Raw genomic sequence first — 19501 nt, 5'->3', positions numbered from 1 at the left:
CCGTCCCTTCCCTCCCCAGCGGTGTCTCCGCCGCTCCGCTGTGACGTCAGCTCCGCGGCGCGCTGTGTGACGTCTTCGGCGGGCGGATTTGAAATCGAGGGGAAGGCGGCGGCGGCGCCGCTAACGGTAACGCCTGGGCTGCGGGGACGGGGCTCCCCGCGGCGCGGGCACTCCCTGCTGAGGGGTGCTGGCTGGCGTCTGCGAGGCGGGGGGCAGGCGGCGGCCGCGCACCGGAGGAAGGCCGGGGCTGTAAGAGGGGTGGGCCCGGCGGCGGTGGGGAGGGTCGGGCTGTTGGTGTGTAAACGCCGCTGGTTTCCCCGCTTGCCTTTAGTACGCGCTGTTCGTGTAAGTGGGTGTAGCTGGGCCCAGTTCTGCCGCCCTCCTACTGCTTTTCTGCTGGCGTGTTGACTCCAGCAAACTCTGCTGTTAAACTAGTCGTTCGGTATGTTTATGAGAACAATTTGCTCAGTCTGCGATGGATCGCTGGTAAAGTAACGGAAGAATGCAGCTTCTTCCCCAGAGACAGTGAGATCATGGATAAACTGCCTTACGAATTGGGCCTAAGCTAAACTTCTGTCATGGATTTTAAGAAGTGGAACTAGAAGTGTGATCATGAAACACAATTTATATTGACAATGTGTTTTAGTAATCTTTGTTATGAAGATCTTTTGATCAGTTATAATTCAGTCATTTGAGCCCACTCCACAAATAAAACTTTTGCCCTCTACAGAGGATCTGTTGGCATTTTTACAAAGTTAATTCTATTTACCTCAAAATACTATTTAATATCACTGTGGGGACAGTTCAGTGCTTCCAGTTTGGGTTATATTTTGTGTGGGTAGTCTGAAGATAGCCATAATATTATCTCAGAATAGGCTTTCCAGTTATTGTGCTATGATACTGTGAGATCATTTGCAAAGTCAGTAAGCAGGCTCAGAATTAGTGGCTAAGGAACAGATAGGTGACTGAAGTGCTAGAAACAGCAGTCATGTTAGTGTGGCCTTCCTCTAAGCTGACTGGACTGAGAAACTTCTTAAGCCATTTTGCTTTTGGAACCTGTACCTTAGAAACAACTAGATATAAATAGAGGCAAAATAGTAGGTTTGGAACAAGCACTACCACTTTCATCACTAAAATAGCTAATTTGAAAGGCTGTGGCTGCTGCTATGTAGTTCTGGAGTTTGACATGCACTTTTTTTTTTTAAGAGAACCCAGTATTTCTGGAAACTGTGAGACTGGTTGGTCCAAAGTACAGTTCTACTTGCTTATTCTGACACTTTAGAAGGTCATTATGGTGTTTAAAAAAACAAATACTCTTAGATCCTGGATTTTCCAATACTAACAGATTGTGATTTAGAGTTTAGTCACAATGAGACGAAGCTCATGTACTGCCGGAAGCAGTGGTCGGCAATCTATGATGGCACTGAGAGTACAAGACAACAACAAGATGGGTCTTCAGACACCTCAGATGTAAGTCTTGCTGATCGTCATGGTAAGAATAGGTATATAAAACTAACTCTGAAGAGGTTTGCTGTAGTGCGTTCGAGTGTGTGAGTAGCAACTGAAAAAAAAAAATGGGAGCAGCAAGAAGGCGGCTCCTTGCAGCCAAAGATATTTGCACGAGTGCTCCAGTTCTGCGAAAAACTTTTTTAATCTATTTTGTATACACTTGACACATTTCAAATTGTAATACTTTTTCTTATATATTTCTTAGAAGGTGGCTGGGTGCATGTGTGTATAAAATGTATACTTAAAAATCTTCTTGCAGAAGTAGTTTTGACAATGGATAAATAATGCATTAAAATCAGTTGACTTTTCTAAGATGTTGCCATGCTAAAGATGCTTAGGCTTACGTGCATGTGTCTATAGTTTTCTTACATAAGCAAAAGGTGAAATGGTAGAAATAGTCACTTGAATCCTTCTCTCTATTCCTCAGGAAGGACAGAGGTATGTTTGGGAAGCTGAGCATGAGCAAACCTACACCTGGAACTTCGGACAGAAAAGTCAGCTTTTTTGGGAAGAGGTATTGATAGCTTTAGATCTCTTGTACTGTAAATTAAAACGGTAACAGTCCTTACATAATTTTGTAATTTTTCTCTACTGACAGTTTTTCATTATAGGAAATAATGGATCTGAGGCCAGCAGACCTTGAGGTCTGCCTTCCTCCACTCTTTGATCATTAAACAATAATTCTGTGGAGTAGGAATTGCTTTGAGAGCTGTTCTTCCTCTTGGGAATGATATGCCTGCAGACCTTAAGGTCTACTTAAGGAAGACCTATTTAAGGAAGAACAATACCTCCAATACACTCTGCCTTAGCTTCTTCTCTCTAAGATGCAAACCTTCCAAAATTCTGTAATCTTTCAGCTTAGTTCATGGCTTGCTGTGTTCTGATGTCTTCTTTCATAGGACCCCACTGTTGCAGGGATCTTTTCCTTTTAAATATTCCTTAAATATTTTAGCCTTTATTTTCAATCACCTACATCATTTTGTTTCTTCATCTTTGGGGTATTTTTCTGCTCTATAAAACTTTCAATAAACTGAAGAAAATATTCAGCTAGGATACAGGATTCACTGTTGTGCATCATGGCTTACGAGTTGATGTTTTTCCAGTCATCCTAAATAAAGAGAAACCTTCAGGCATCCCTTTGCATAGCAAATGGAAAAGAAACATCAAAATAGCAATTGTAGTGACTTAAACATTAAGGTAGTTCTTTTTTATACAAGAACTATGTTTATTTTTTGTTCTTAGGACTAGTGGGGCTGGAGGATCACGCAACAGTCAGTACGGTGTCTTCGGTACAGAAAAGATCAAGGACCCCAGGCCACTTCATGACAAGGCATTCATCCAACAATGTATCAAGCAGCTTTGTGAGGTAACTTATTAACTTATTCTAAACATACATTATTAGGCATAAAAGATACTAAACAAAATATTTATTTTTCATGGCTTCAACTTTTGATTTTATTTAGTGACTAATATGCTATGTTTTTTTTCTCAGTTTCTTGCTGAGAATGGTTACGCCCATAATGTTTCCATGAAATCACTGCAGTCTCCATCAGTTAAGGACTTTTTAAAAATCTTCACTTTTATCTATGGATTTCTCTGCCCTACTTATGAACTGCCTGACTCAAAATTTGAAGAGGAAATTCCCAGAGTTTTTAAAGAGCTTGGGTAAGATCATTATTGTTAGTCTGTTGTGCTAAATAGATATGATTTCGCTAGAAATTTAAAAGCTAAGAATGCTGCATGATAGCTGGGAAGAATGGATAGGAGTATTTATTCAGATGAGATTGAAGCTACAATGGTGTGATTATTTTGTTTCACTTTTGTTTAGCTCTAAGTTTACTCTGATTCTCAAACTCTACATTTTATATTTGAACTTGCAGGACTATAGGCTGTTTGAAGCTTGCGTTATAATGTAAAATCCAATTAATTATCTTTAGTTGTATTAAACTTTGAAAGCCAGACACAAATTTTTTTTGCAGACTATTCTGGTTCATTCTGTTAAAAGCCAAGAACTAAAAAAAAAATTCAGAATGTTGGATCCAGTTCATTTAGTTAAAAATAATTTTTCCTGTAACTTCTCTCATTCTACTTTCGAAGTAGGAGGTGGAAATAACAAAAATTACCACTGAGGTGAAAAAAGCACTAAGTAGCCGGCTGTTTTATTTCTACTCTTGTTCAGTAAGTGTTTGAAATCATTAATGCACCAACACTTTCCAAGAAAGAAAATCCTCTGCCTGTTGATAATGGTGAATATTCAATCTTACTTCTGTAGATTTCAGCCCATGATGGTGTCAAAGTGCTAGGTCTCCTTAGATGTAGGTATAAATCTGTTCTGTTTGCTTCTCAGTATTTTAATAAAATTTTGTTTTAACCTGTAACATTTGAAACTGCTGACCTAGCTGAAATATTGAAAAGGAAGTTGCTCTCAAGAAGCTTTGCTCTGCTGCACCAAGAGTGTAATCCTGGATAAAAAGACTTATTTTGAAAACTCACTTTTAAGTTGTCTTTTGAGAGTTAGAAAATGAACGTGAATAATTGATTTTAAAAAATTCTCAGGCCGAATGGCTCATGAGCACTTATTTAGAACTGTCACTTTATCAGTAGCTTCTTGTCCTGTGTTCTTAAATTAACTTTGGGCAGCTGTCAGTCTAAAGATGGAATAAAATCTGCACTTCTGTGTTCCTTATCTGTAGAAGATTTTGAGGCAATGTCTGTAATTAGCAGTATAGCCTTTGTGTGTTCCATATTTATAGGTAATAGTAATACTTTGATATGCAGCTGTTCTGAAATTCTTTTCTATAATTGCATGACATTAAGCTGATTGTCAACTGCTTTTCTGTTTTCAAAGTGCATTTTACCCAAGAAGCAAGAATCTTGCCCTCTGAGAATCAGTTTTCATGTTAAGAAATCCTTCAGGCTTGCACACCCAGTTTGGAAGTCCGTTGGACTATTACTCCCTCCTTTGCATTTGTTGCATTTCCTTTGAGGTCTTTGTCTCATCATCAATCACCTCATGCTCACAGGACACCCACTTCCTTTTTCCTTAGTACTGCAGTGCTCATCTCTCCTCCCATAGTAGCTTCAGGAGAAAGGCAGACCTGTCTGCTACTAAGACCAAGGCAACATAGTAAGCTGAATAGGAAGGTCCTAAGGAGCATATGAAGGAATAGTTTACACCTTTTTTTTTTTTTTTGTAGGAGGCCTTAATTGTTCTTTAGATATGCAAAAAAAGTCCATTTCTTCAATCATTTCTGCAATAGCTAGCGAGGGAGGTGATTGTCCCACTCTACACTGCACTGGTGCAGCCTTGTGTGTGGTACTGTGTGCAGTTTGGGGCATCTCAGTATAAGAAGGTCATTGACCTATCTGAGTGTGTCCAGAGGAGGGCAAGCAAGATGGTGAAATATCCCAAGGGCAAGACTTATGAGGAGTGTCTGAGGTCACTTGGTTTTGTTCAGCTTGGAGAAGAGAAGGCTGAGGGGTGACCTTATCAGAGTCTACAAGTTCCTTAGGGGGGGCAGCAGAGGGGGAGGTGCTGATCTCTCTGGTGCCCAGTGATAGGACATGAGGAACTGGAATGAAGCTGCGTCAGGGGAAATTCAGATTGGACGTTAGGAGAAGGTTCTTCACTGAGAGGGTGGTTGGTCACTGGAACAGGGTCCCCAAGAAAGTGATCACCCCACCAAGCCTTTTGGAGTTCAAGGAGTGTCGGGATGATACTCTTAGTCATATGGTTTAGTTCTAGGTAGTCCTGTGAGGAGCAGGGAGTTGGACTTGATGATCCTTATGGGTCCCTTCCAACTTGAGAAATTCTATGATTCGACGAAACACAAAATGAGAAACTCATAGTAATTGAATAAAATAGGACTCTAAGAACTCAGCTTATCTCCCATTGATGTACATATAAAGTACGATTGAGTTCTTCCTTCTGAGCCTTGACCTACATGTAAAAATGTGCTGGTTTGTTTTTATCACTGTTTGCCACAGCTATTAAAAATGTATTTTCTTTTGCCTTGTAGGTACCCCTTTCCTTTGTCAAAAAGCTCCATGTACACAGTGGGAGCACCACACACATGGCCTCAGATCGTGACAGCTTTGGTTTGGTTAATTGATTGTGTCAAGGTAGCATTTGTCTTCTTTAAGCCAAATATTTCCACTTTTCAGGCTGGAATGTTAGTTTCAATACAGGTGTCTTAAATATTTTCTAAAAATCTTTGTTTGATATGTAAAGAAAAAGATAGGTGTTCTTACCTGCCATCTGGGAGCTAACCCCTAGCCTTACATTTAGAAACTTTTAAACTGAGTTTTTGATGTTATATTATGGTAACATTTTTTTAACTGTGTGCACTGGTGCGGTGGTTTGTGTATGAGAAAGGGGGGAGAAATGACAACATACATAAAAATATGAAAACATAACAATGTGAAAAGATAATTGGTATAATCATGTATCTTCAGTGCAGATCTTGTGACATCTGCCATCTTCTCTTAAATTTGAAGTCTAAGGATGGAATTTTCAATAGCAATGATACAAGTGTCCTGTGGTGGTTGTACAGAGTAGGGGGGTTTGTGTTTGGGTGGGGTTTTTTTAAATGGTAACTGTTGCTGCCAGCTCAGGTCTGAGCCAAATTTGGAATCTGTGACAGAAGTTCACCACTGCTGAATTGGGCACACATGAAAATCCCGTCCTTTATGCTGAAAAGACACATTTGGCTTAGCAAGGCATTTAGCAGTGTTGAATGTCCAGTTAATGCCCCTTCATCCGTGCTTTTCCTTAACTAAGCACAGGCTCATTACCCTGGTGTGATTGGTCACATTCTGAAACAGCACCGTTACACCCTGCTTGCTGAAATCCTGATCCAATGTTACTCTGCTGCTTATCATGAACATGAAACTAATATGAAAACTAATGGCTATCTTTACACTTGCTATTTGTATGTATACCTGTGCCTTTCAGTTGTACGCTGCCATGAGGGAAAATGCACCATCATTTGATGATGGACAGAGCTGGGGAGGCGAGACAGATGATGGAATTGTACATAATAAGGTACCATTAAAAATAAATTATTATCAGAATTGTTCAGCTGGATTTTGTCATATGCTGTAACAACACAATTTAGATATATGACACAACAATTTTAACTTCATTTATACATTCTGTTTAGTTTTATATTCACAGAGTTCTCTAGGAAGTATTGTAGCATTATATAAAAAACCTGATCAACTAGTTTCCTGAGCAGGCATTGTGGCCAGTCTATTGGTGAAGACTGGGTATTAAATTGAAATGCCTTATTCTCCAAGCTGCTACTGTTTTTGTTCTCCTTTGTGGTGAATGGGAGTCATGCTGGTTGTTTACTGTCTTAGTACGGTCTCAGGTATATTTCTCTTTAACACATGAGTCTTCTAAGGTTAACAGCATCACAATGTAAACACAGTGACTTAATTATAAATGTGATGGCTCCTGCTGATATCTACTCAGTTTGCCATCTAAAAATTGGTTGTAATGTTTAATTTCTGAGCCACAAAATAGGGTGGCAATGTAATTTGGGCACCTAAAAATCAGCAGCTTGCTTTATTTCTAATTTATCATAGATTATTAGTGCTATTCAGATTTACCTCAGTGTTAACTCACAGCAGATGTTTGGAAGAGGTTGTATAATGTGCCAGAACATTTAATTAGAAAATAGCAAAAATCAAATTAAATCAGAATTTTGGACTAAGGTTACAAACCTGAGTTGACAAGTAAAAATGCTTTTAAACTAAATGTGTGCTTATATGCTGATGCATATGCATGTATGTTGAAACAAAATTTACAATACTGGTGTAATTGCTTCTGAAAGATCTGTAATTTAAAGTCTCCAGTAAATTCTTTTTGGGTAAACTTTCTTTAATTCTAGATCACTTCTGTGACGTCTCCACATTTACTGCAGAGGTGTGTTAAACAGATCTACAGTTTCCATAAACTAGCCTGAGAGGGTCATATGCTTCAAGATAATAAATTCTTAAATACTGTATTTACTGTCCTTGTTAGGTATCCCAGAAAAATGTATCAAGTATTTCCAGAGCTTTCTTAATGTGAATTCTAGATGCTGCCTTCTGCCTGAATATAATCTGTTGACAGAACTTTTGTTTAAAGGGAGGAAAAAAAATTTGATTTTTACAGAAGTGCAGTCAAACCAGTGAAAGATATTTTTGGTGTTTGTTTAATTTCATTGGTTGAGTAGATTTGGACTATCTAGATATTTTACAGCCCTTTGTATCATTTACATTAAAACTTTTTAAACGGTTTTCAGCTTTTCATGGACTACTCTGTGAAGTGCTATGAGCTCTTCATGAAAGGGAGAGATACTTTTGAAGAACTGGATGCAGAAGTGCAGTCAAAATTAAGTAAGTTTTCGTGTTTTAATAAAGTATTTCATTGTGTTACTGGTTTTTCTTCTCCTAGCATCAGTTTTGCTCCTTTTACAAGTGAAAGTAATCTGAGGTAAGGGAACCTGAAATTCTTGAGTCAGTTACTTTGACTTAATTCTCTTCTTTTTATGCATTGTTACTAGTACAGACAGACTGGTCATGCTCTGCTGTCAGCTGTACGTGTGTAACCCTATTATTTTCAATGCCTTTGCGGCAGAAAAGCAGTATACAGTTCTTCAGATGTAAATTCCATCTATGCAGATGATTCTTGTTTCTGTCTGACAAAGTTATCAATTAAAAAAGGAAAATATTACCAGAGGATGCACATCTGATGAGTAAGGAAGTTCAGCTTCTAAAAGCTCTGAAAACAGTCTGCAAGAGTTCCAAACCCTGTTGTGAAGGTTCCCATATACAATTCAGCATGCACCTGTGTTTTTCTTCAGGGAGATGGAAAATTATTATTTGACTCACCTACAGAAATACAAACAGAATATGAGAACAAAGAGGAAAAATAGTTCTCACTTTCTGTGCCCTCCTATGAAAAACCAGACTAAGGACACTTGTGTTGCAAGCTGGAGCCATCAATTGGAGAGGAAACATAAGCTACCAGACTTACTAGATATTAACAGGAAAAAGTAATCATGCCATTGTTTGGCAAAGACTGAGGGAAATAAGGGAAAAGATGTCTCGAGGCAAGGAAGTATGTGGATGAGAAAGGACTATACAAATCAGACTACCTTGTGAAGCTGGAACAGATGAAATTTATCTAAACAACCACTAATCTGTAGTGTGGGTTCTATTGAGAGTTTGGAAACTCTGGCCTCACAGGAGTGATTTTGAGCTCTTTTATGACATGAGGACTGAAAAACTTTTCTTCTCACTTGTTTTGGGTTTTTTGCCTATTTGCTTTGTAATGAAAGGGGGTTTTTGATGGGTTTGGTTGTTTTCTTGTTGGGGTTGTTTTTAGTTTAAAATAATTGTCCAGATAATGGGTATTTACTGTGCTGAAGCTAAAGCACAGATATTCAGATTAGGTGATGACACTGAGCAAGATAAATTTGTAACCACCCCCCCTCCTTTTTTTTTTTTCCCCCAGAGGATTTATTTAATATAGATGAATACCAGATAGAAGGTTTAGCAGCTGACAACAAAAGACTTCATGAAGAGATTGCAAGACTAGAAAAAGAAAAGGAAAGTGAGCCGGTTAGTAAATCGTGTCTATACTTGTTTATATGGTGGAGTTGAATTTTCTACTATTGACCATTATTGTCACTATTAAACAAAGATACTGATGATACATTACAGCAAATGGAAAATTATTTTCAGTGCTCTAAGAGATTTTAATTAGGCCAGGTTATTACAGACTACACCATTACAGTACAAGGCATTTACTGTGGAGTCTTCAGTCACTATTTGTTTGATATTGCGCAGATATTTTCAGGTGGTGAGATCTTGCATTGGCTGAAATATTAATAAAATACTTGAACCGCATTTTATTCTGACCTTCAACATTATCTGTTTCAAAAGAGTTGGTATGAGAACTTCTTGGCGGATGAGAGCATGGGATTCAGTGGTAACAATATATTTTAGGGAAAATACTTTGTTTGAAAAGATGGACTCTGCTTCTAATACATCATGAGTTGAAAAATGGTTTAGTTGCTGTGGAACTTTCAAATTGAGACTCCTACATACTGTGCAAAATGTGCTGCTTGTATTCCCAGCTTTCCTTGCCCTTAGTTTTATCTGCCCTTTGTGTATTATTATAATTAAGTTGTGACTTACTGGTAGTAGGAACCTTCTTAATGCAATGCCTAATGCAAATCAAAGACTAAAAGCAGAAATGCAAGAATTAAGGTACAAACCATCTTTTCAGCCTTTTTTGTTATTTTAAAGATGCTTAACTTGGTTCAGCTGTCACAGAGATGAAAATTTATTAAGTTTTTTAGTCTTATATTTATACTATTTAAGTTGACCAATTATTCTATTGTCTTGTCTGGAAAGCCAGATCATTATTTTAGATCAATGTAATAGTGGCTGTTCTTTCCATCCATTTACTAGGATCGTAGAGTATCACTACGAAACCTGAAATCATCTCTTCAAGCAGATGTCCAGAAATACCAGGCTTATTTGGCTAATCTGGAATCTCATATAGCCATCCTTGATCAAAAAATGGAAGGTGTTAATGAGGAAGTTCGGACAGTGGGTAAGAAGGTCTTGGTCACAAATGGGATAGTGAAGCTAGAAATAGGTTTAAAATAATTGTAATTCTCAGCTTCAGGACAGAGTTGAGATACTTAGTGTATGATAATGCTACAAATAAACTTTCCAAAATGGATAGCTAATAGAGAGATTTTTTGGCTGATAGCTGTTTGTACACTACAGTAATGAAATACAGATGTTATTTACTCATAAAAATACAGAGAGATTAGGTTTAACTATATAGGCTGGTATTTTACATCCTTTTCACAAATGTTTTGTGAACTTAGAAATGGAAGTAGAAGCAATGAAGCAGGAGAATGCCCGTCTCCAGCACATCTTTGATAACCAAAAGTACTCAGTTGCGGACATTGAGAGAATAAATCATGAGAGAAATGAGTTGCAGCAAACCATTAACAAGTTGACTAAGGAAGTGGAAGCAGAAGAACATCAGCTGTGGAATGAAGAGCTAAAATATGCAAGGAATAAAGAGGCGGTATGTGAAAACCCTACTACACTGAGAGGTGGCTATCAGTTTTCATCATGCTTGGGACTTGGACTATTGCTAACTTCTTTGCTAAATAATCTAAAAACAGCATAGACACATATTAACAGGCTAAAGTGACAAGAATGGCTTCTGGTTTTCTCCCTGAAAAATGTTTCTTTTTTTTTTGCCCTTTTCTGTTTTGAGCATGATAGAAAAGTATTACTTTTTTTTTTTCTGCATCATAAGGGACATAGATAGAATATGCACCACTGTCAGCTCTCACTTAGAGCATCAAGAGCTTTGGTAACAAGCAATTTCAGGCTAATATTAAGATTTCATAGCAAGGAAGTAATATAAAACTAGTGCTTTGAATAAATATCTCCACATGCATTTAGGGACAAATTTGTCCCTTATGGGGAAGTTCTAATAAGTTTTAAGGGCCAAATTCAGTTCCCTCAAACAGAATTAAAAGATGTGGTCCTGTGAGTGGTGGGATTTAAAAACTGCTTTGCTAGATGGAGAACTTAAAAAAAAAAAAAAAAAAGGTTCAAATATGTTTTGCATTTGGCAGGGTTACGCTTTATCAAGCACCTGGTATTAACTTAAATTCTTCATACTGTGCAAGTATGAAGCACATAAAACTGGAAAAAATACTTTTGTTTGGTGTTTGCATGTAAATGGCACTCATTAATTGGAACATAGAGCATTTAATAAGCTTTGTATAGAGGTATGCTCAAATTAAAGTTTGTTATTAGGATGTGTGGCTCTGTGGCATCTCCTGTCAAAACCAATGACAGAAGGCATATCAACATGATGACTGATCATTGTTTTGGTTATTTGTATTATTTCCAAACATGTTTTTCCTTTCCTATCAACTAATCCTCAAAAAGTTGAGGCACAAAAAAATATGGCAGAGTAGGGAAAACCATGGGTGAAACCATTCAGTCTCACCCGTACGCACTGAGAAACCTTGCAGAGCAAACTCTGAAAGAATCATAGAACAGCACTTAATCCAAACAGTGCAAACTGCTCGACTGCCTATACATACAGCTCTTGAATACTGTGGCATGACATGGAATCATGTTTGTACAGAGCAACTCAGAAACCTGTTTAAAGTACTATATGAATTTTTTGCAAAGCTTTTGACTTGTATTTATTCTACGATTTTTTCCCTTTTCTCCTCTGAGCAGATTGAAATACAACTGGCAGAGTATCATAAACTGGCTCGAAAACTGAAATTAATTCCAGTAAGTGCTGAGAATTCCAAAGGCCACGACTTTGAGATTCAGTTTAATCCTGAGACAGGACCAAATTGCTTAGTCAAATACAGAACTCAGATCAAGGTAAGTAGAGTTAACACTGAATGTTTCTGTTACCACTCACAAAAATATGTTCATCAGAAATGTTGGAAAGGTAGTTCTTAACCTCTCCATGAAACTTCATTGAAAATATTGTGCAAGGCATTGCCATAACTACATTATAATATAGGAAGGCAATTTGGTATTGGAGGGTACAGCAGCCTAAATAAAAACAGGAGAGGGAAAAGATGTACTGGGGTTAGTTCAAACTAACAAATTCCATTAGCCAGATGATCTTGTTATGTGTATTACAGGCTCCCCTCATGGAGATCATAAACCAGACTGAGGAAGAAATTAGGAAAGCTACTCAACGGAAAATGACTTTGGAAGATACTTTGGAACAGGTATGTTAATGAAGATTAGGACTACGATACCCTAATGTTACCTGCTGGTCTCACTTGACCTTTTGCATGGGTGAAGTGTAGTTTAGTGGGTTGCTTTTTGCTTGGGTTGGTTTTGTTGGGGTTTTTCGTTGGGTTGGGGTTTTTTGGGGGCCGAGGGGCAGGGAGGAAGCTGTGAGAAGATTGCTTTAATTATGATGGAACCTAAATTTTTTGTGAGAATTAGGGTCTCCTTCTGGTTGAAATAATGTGTATTCCCTGCATTGAAGATTATGCAGCTTACTTACATTTGACCATAAACATTGGAAAGATTTGCTTTTAATAAGTTGCCCATCCCAGTCTGTTGTGTGGCTTACCATCACTGATAAGTTGTCATCAGAAAGATTTTTAGCAATATTGGGTTCAGGATGGATTGGAAGGAGAATTTTATTTCCTCCTTCTTCCTCCCCTACCTCAGCTTTTATATTACCAGTATATGGTATGGAATATCCTTTTGGCCAATTTTTGTCAGCTGTCCTGGCTACATGCCTTCCCAACCTCTTGCTCACCCCTACCCTACTCAGTGAGGGGCCGTGGGAGGGAGAGAAAGCCTCAATGTTGTGCAAGTGCGATTCAGCAATAGCCAAAACATTGGTGTGTTACCAACAGTTTTAGCCACTTATCCCAAACAAAGCACCATACAGGCTGCTGGGAAGAAAGTTAATGCCGTCCCAGCGTGACCCACTTTAAATATTTCTGGGCTGCCATGTGTTGTTTGTGATAGCATGGATTTATATGTTGGAATTCTTTTTGAATTATACTTTTTTGGTCATGTTTTCACTCTAGCTGAACGTAATGGTAGTGGATAAGAAAAGCAGTGTGAAAATGCTGAAAGAAGAAGCTGAAAAGCTGGATGATCTTTACCATCAGAAGCTTAAGGTAGAACTTCCTACAGGTTGATGACAATTTATCCTTAATGATATCCGTAATCTTTGTGTTTATGCATAAGTGTTTGGTTTGCATTTTAGTTTGTTTGGACTTCTGCCCTTGCCTCCTTCCATTCTTCTTGCAGGATTCTCTCATTCTTTTCAGAAACATTTGAGTGCTACCTTAAGTGAGTCAGTTTTCACTTTCTTGTAAGAGAATTTGGCATCATACTTGGGCAGATCCTCTAAATCATAAGCTACTATATCCAGTAATAAAAGCAGTGGCAATCATCTCCAGACCTCAGAATGTCTCAAAGCATGTGCTTGAAGGAGATTTTAGTTATCAGAATCTGCCTTGTCTATTCCGTTTCTATATAATAAATATACTTACAGTTTTTAGTAAACATGTTTAATTGCATTAAAAACTAAGGAAAACATTTGACTGAAAGCACATTAAAGGTTTGAATGGTATAAAATTGTTGCTTTGTTTGTTTTTATTCCCCAGTAGGGGAGCAGTCCCTGTCCTTTTCCTCACTTCTAGTTTAGCAACAAAGCACAGACAGTTAACAATGAAGTGGCTGCTTCAGTACCTCCCAACTTCTCTAACAGTATGGCTTTGGTGGGGCTGTGGTGCCCAGGCAAAAAATGCTTTTTAAACTAAGCTAGTGTTTAACATATCTGCTCTTACAAATACAAACTTCTGTGCTTTAATCATGAAACAGGGTTATTTCATTGCTAATACCTGCTTATTGCTTTCAAAAACATCTGAAATTTAGCATTTGATCTATGCTGTTGCATATGCTTTTTTCTTAAGGTGAGCTCATAAAATACGCAGTTGCAGCTGGATGGTTATAAGAAGACATAGTCATGTAATTCCTCATGTAATTTTTAAAATGCTATCCATAACACTTCAGTATTAAAATTATTTTTGAAGGATGATATTTCAGTAATTTACCAGAATTGCATGTTTAGTTGATGGTTGAATTTAGTCTGCTATTGTGCAAAGTATAGTGTCAACAATGTCATTCTCCTTGGAGCAGTGATTACTTACAATTTGTACTCGTGTTTCAGACACAAAAGGGAAAAGCAATTTTCTTACTCAAATGTGATTTTTTTTTAACCTGAAAACAGTTGTTCACAACATTCCATTTCTATGCTATTTAAGTAAATAACACTTTTTGAAATGAACCTGGACAGAAAAACTGCTGCAACACAAACCTTGAAATACAGTTAGAGAAATAAAGGGAAGGTTAGGCTGGTTTTGGGTGGAAAATGATACAGAAAATACCTGAAACTTTGTTTGCGGGCATGTCCTTGGGTTTTTTAGTTCCGAGTTTGGAGTTAGTTGTGTGAATTCTGAATTCAAGTACCAGGATGTGATCAGGTAATATAAAGGAGAAAAATCCTGATTACTTCCTGAGTTATGCAATCTATTTGTATTTATTTTTTTCTTCTTTCCTCATGTTCACAGGAGGCAGAAGAGGAAGAGCAAAAATGTGCCAATGAGTTGGAATTGTTAGAGAAGCATAAACAATTACTTGAGAGTGGTGTCAATGAAGGTCTCAGTGAAGCCACAAATGAATTGCATGATCTTCAACGACAGTAAGGCCCATAACTTCAAGTTGTTTGTGTGGTTTCTTTTGGGTTTTAGGTGTTTTAAGGATAAAGACATTTTCTTGAATCCTAAGATAAAATTCTTTGGTGAGCAGGTATCCATCTCAGTATATTAATTTCACAAATTCACAATTGAAAGATGTTTCTCCTCAACACTTGGTATTTTGCTAGAATATTTGTCTGCTGTATTAGAACTCCTGTTTTCCAAGTAATTTTTTTCACATATATGGTTGTAGTAAGAGAATTAGTTTGTTTCCAAACTTAAGTGACAACTACATTTTTACAGCCAAAAGTCTGGAAAGACTATTCTGACTCTAAGGTACTTTGTTTCTTACCAGTTGACACTGAGTTGACTATTAATATACAAATTAATATGCAAATCTAACTTGGTTAAAGTTAACACTAACTGAAAAAATTATGGCTAAAGATGACGATATATCAGACTTGGTGAAGTGATTGTTTTAGATGTCAGGAATTTTATAAATATGGACATGACTTTGAGTGTCTTTTTAGATATCAAGTCGTTATGCAAACAACAACAGAAGGGAGCAGGAAAGCTGGTGATAACTTGAATCGTCTTTTAGAAGTGATTGCTACCCATGTAGTATCTATAGAGGTAAGCTAAAATTTGATATTCAGAATTAAATCTTCCGCATTTGCAACTGCAGTTAAACACATGGAAACTAGAACTTACTCTTTCCAATAAAGTATTGGTTATTTAGGGCTGCTGCACTGAGTCTGTGGATTCTAGTTAAATTTGTTGACAAAACCTTTGGTATAAATAAACAGAATTGATCATTACATTTCAGCAGTAACATCCCATCAGGTTTAATCTGCTTCTGGTAGATAGCTTTCAGGGAAATGTTTAACTGAAATCACTTAACCTGTGCAATGGCTGCTTAAAATGCTTTAGTAGAACCAGTACAACAGAGACCGTGATAGTTCTAATACACTTTCTGTAACTCTCTTCTAGAAATATCTTGATGAACAGAATGTGAAAATTGACAGAGACTATGAAGAATTCATGTCTGAAGATCTATTGTCAATCTTGACCGGAATTCTGGACAGTTATAAAAAGAAGGCTGAAAGTCTGTAATTACCAAAAAGGTGAAGATGAAAATTTTGCGTTTCTGAAGATCTGGTATGATGCCTTCTAAAAGGATGGGAACTTCCTGTGTTTAGCAGTGAAACTGATTTTAAGTGCAAGGAAACGTTTATGAACTTTGGTTTTTTGACACAAGTACATTAAAGAATTAAACAATATATTTTCATTTTCTTAAAAAGCTTTTGCTTACACTTATTCCTTGCAATGTATTATACATGATTACAAACATCTGTGACAAGACAACTGTGGAACAACTTAATTTCATTTTTTCTTTATAATCCAATCACTTGTGCTCTTCTAAAAACATTAGTAAGACAAGACTACAGTTAACTTATTAAAATAACAAGCCAGAATGGAATTAAAGATGGAACTGCAGTGGGAGCACAAATGCAGAGGGTACTGACAACTTGAAATACTGCTACTTAAAAATAACTAGTGTTTTTTGTAAACATGTAAAATTGCTGAGAGAAGTTATGTTTTCCCTTCTGGAGTATAGTTTGTGCATTCCGTGATGTATGTATATATTTAGGACACATACATGACAGTGTGCATCCTTAAGCCTGCCTTTTAGTAGCAAGACCAAACGTAAATGTCCTTCAGTCTGCTGCTTGTTCAGTTATCTATGAAACTGCCCATAGACCCCTCTTACATGAGTAAGATTTTTTTTTTTTAACAAAAACCTCTTGGAAAAGATCAGTAGTAGTTATACAGTAGTCTTGTAAATAGTCTAGAGAAAGAAAGATAGACAAAGTTCTGCCTAACTGCTCATAGTCCCAGATGAAACCTCACTTGCTTCCTAAATATGTATACCAGAGATAGCTCTAAGTAGGACAACACAGGAATTCTGGCAATATAGTTAATCAGTTATAGATTTGGCTAATGTTGGATACATCAAAATGGTCTAAAATGAGTCTGCATTCCTCTTGTTATATGAGTAAGACAGACTCCGTTTGATTTTTCTTCCTCAGGAAAGTTGCAGTAAAATTAGTGTATGGGGAGCTCCAGTCCAAATACGTTGCAGAAAATGTAACCCCATCTCTTGAACATGTACTTCTTTGTTCAGTGCTATGTGGAAGTACTATCTTATCTACTCTGTATATACCTTTGTCTTAAAAAAAAAAAAAAAATATCAGCATTTATGTCTTGGATAGTTTAGTTTATGATGGTATTTCCTAATAAAAGTATTGAAATATTTCAGTGTTTTTAAGAGTTCAGTAATAAATATAACTGATTCAAATATACCATGATAAAACCAACTTTGCAGTCTGTTCAAAGGTTCTTAGCAGCTGATAGCTAAAATGAAGTTTCCCCTTAATTCTATAATTAGACACAATATTTGAATAAAACACAGATCCCTAGGATACACAACAAAATTTAAGTTGGACTATCTGAACACAGACTTCAAATAAAAACTGAATTGTCTTTAATTCTGGGCTATTTCTGCAGAGCATATAAAACTCAGTTGTCCTTAACATAGTGTGTGAATAGAATTTTGTTTCAGATATTATGATAATGATGGTATTATTTAAGTTCTAACTTTCTGTTCTTTTGTTGTACTCCATAAGTTTAATTTGACAGCTACAGAAGTTTTCTGACAGGTGGGTAGTATTTCTGCTTTCTTCTGCTGTCCTCTTTCATTTTACCTTTACAAACTCTTACTTTTTCTTCTGTTAACAGCCTAGTCCTTATCAAATCTCAGTTCCTTCTCTTTAGAAGCTTTTATCTTTTGTGATCTTTCTCATGTTTTTATCTAAAACAATAGTCTTCTAATTAAGCAAAACTGTGAACCATACAGAACAATCATGTTCCTTTAAAATATGTGCTTATTTAGAGCCTACGTTTTCTCTTGGCTGCCTGATACCTGTTTGTCTCTGCTTCTCTAACTGACTGTTCTTGTGTTTATTGGTATCTGCAGGTTCTTTACCATATGAAGCAGTTAGTTGACTGAGTAAATGGAAGCAAAATAAATGTCATTTCCAAGGACTAATACTAACCCCGTGGTAGTGAGTTAAAGAATCAAGGTCACAACAACCTTCCTTCACGTACTGGCAAATGTAATATTCAGAAAGTAAAGTAATTTAATAAACTTCTACGTTTGTAATGTGCGCAACATGCTTTTGTTATTGGGCTGAACTATTGGTCTGTAAGTCAGTTAAACTGAAGTGACTAGAACCAGCTCAGGCTTCGACCTAGATTCTGTATAATACTATGGGGATTTTTATGTTGTAATATAACATAGATTAACATTGGCCAGTGCTTACTAGGTAATAGGTCTTTGCATTTTAAAATGGAGGTAATTTTTCAATGCTTCTTGAACATGGGTCCTATGTGATATTTGAAGTCAGGTAGTCAGTTATTTTTGATTTGTATTCTGGAATATGGCTTTAAAATTTAGCCAATAGACACTAGAACACAATTACTGCTCTTGAGTTTATTTTTGTTTCTTTTTTTATGAGAATGCAAAGTCTTAATCAGAATCTACCACTGGCACCTGCACATTTCAGTAGTATGAGTTGTTTGTAAATTTTTTGGCTTTTGTATGGATACAGCTCCCTCATTGCTAGTGTATCTTGTACAGTTTACTTAATATGCCTTAAGTTTATGTATTTTTATACTTAATAAAACTTATTAAACCTGTTTCTCTGAAGGATAGATTCTTACTGCAAGTATAGAAACATGACATAAAAAGCACAATTAATTTGATTTTCCTAGAAGAACTAGAAAATTATCTTAACAGCAGATACTGATTCCCTGACTCTCCTTGCTATTAAACATGCATTGTGTAGAAGAAAAATAAATATAGAAACACATTTCCTATAAATTGCAAAAGAATAAAAACTGTCTTAACCTTTTTAAAAATAGATGGCTTTTTAGAAACTCTAAGCAACAGAGGTCCAAGCTACTTTGACAACTGAATTATGCGCACAGGTATCCCTTTAGCACTAATCTTCCCAACCAACCTTTTGCTATCTTAAGCATTAAAGGACTGTTTCCTTTACATGACCACTTTTCCATCTGACTTTTTTTTAACCTAGTTATAAAAAAATAACACTTGATGCTGTAGAAGCATGGTGGAGCTCTGTGTATAGCTTTGTTCTCTTCCCTGGAGTATGCTATTTTTCAAATTTTGTTGTCAGAAACTCACATCACTGTGAGTACTTCTTGAGGGCATCATAGGAGCCTGATAAGGCTTTTTTTCACTTTGTGGCTTGTTCAGCTCACATGTATGAGGCTACTCAGATCCTTCTCACTGGCAAAACCAATGTACAGTTCTGCGTGTCTGTGCAAGACTTTAGTTCCAAGCTGGATAGCAACATGTTATACTTCTAGTATTTTGTGCACTTTGGCCTTTAATGGGAGCTCTCATCCCTGCTCCACCTTTTGTGGTAGAACTGAAAGCCATGTATATATTTTTACCATCTTATTTCTGGAAAGAGTACAAAATAAGAGAAGGCCAAGAGCTGAAGGCATTCCCTCTGCAACAAGAAGGACGAAAACTCCCTGCAGCAATGCTCTATAGTAAAAAGGAAATCCATAGTCTTTCAAGCCAAGTGACTCTATGCAACGCAATGGAGACA

At 36.9% G+C, this 19501-nt stretch overlaps 1 protein-coding gene across 1 annotated transcript; it reads left to right on the top strand.

The window, feature by feature from the left end:
* Window positions 1–54: 54 nt before the first annotated feature.
* NDC80 (NDC80 kinetochore complex component) lies at window positions 55–17037 on the top strand. The gene is made up of 17 exons (XM_074878952.1): window positions 55–126; window positions 1360–1470; window positions 1937–2023; window positions 2752–2875; window positions 3002–3174; window positions 5529–5631; window positions 6464–6553; window positions 7800–7893; window positions 9014–9120; window positions 9976–10120; window positions 10404–10609; window positions 11791–11943; window positions 12213–12302; window positions 13125–13217; window positions 14676–14806; window positions 15332–15434; window positions 15792–17037. Exons 2-17 carry the CDS (start codon window positions 1370–1372, stop codon window positions 15912–15914), a joined length of 1923 nt encoding a protein of 640 aa, XP_074735053.1. The 5' UTR covers window positions 55–126; window positions 1360–1369; the 3' UTR covers window positions 15915–17037.
* Window positions 17038–19501: the final 2464 nt, after the last annotated feature.

Source organism: Strix uralensis, chromosome 1, assembly GCF_047716275.1.
Source record: "Strix uralensis isolate ZFMK-TIS-50842 chromosome 1, bStrUra1, whole genome shotgun sequence".
NCBI classification, from domain to species: Eukaryota; Metazoa; Chordata; class Aves; order Strigiformes; family Strigidae; genus Strix; species Strix uralensis.
Note: the sequence above shows the minus strand (reverse complement) of the source record. Positions and strands in the feature narration are given on the sequence as shown.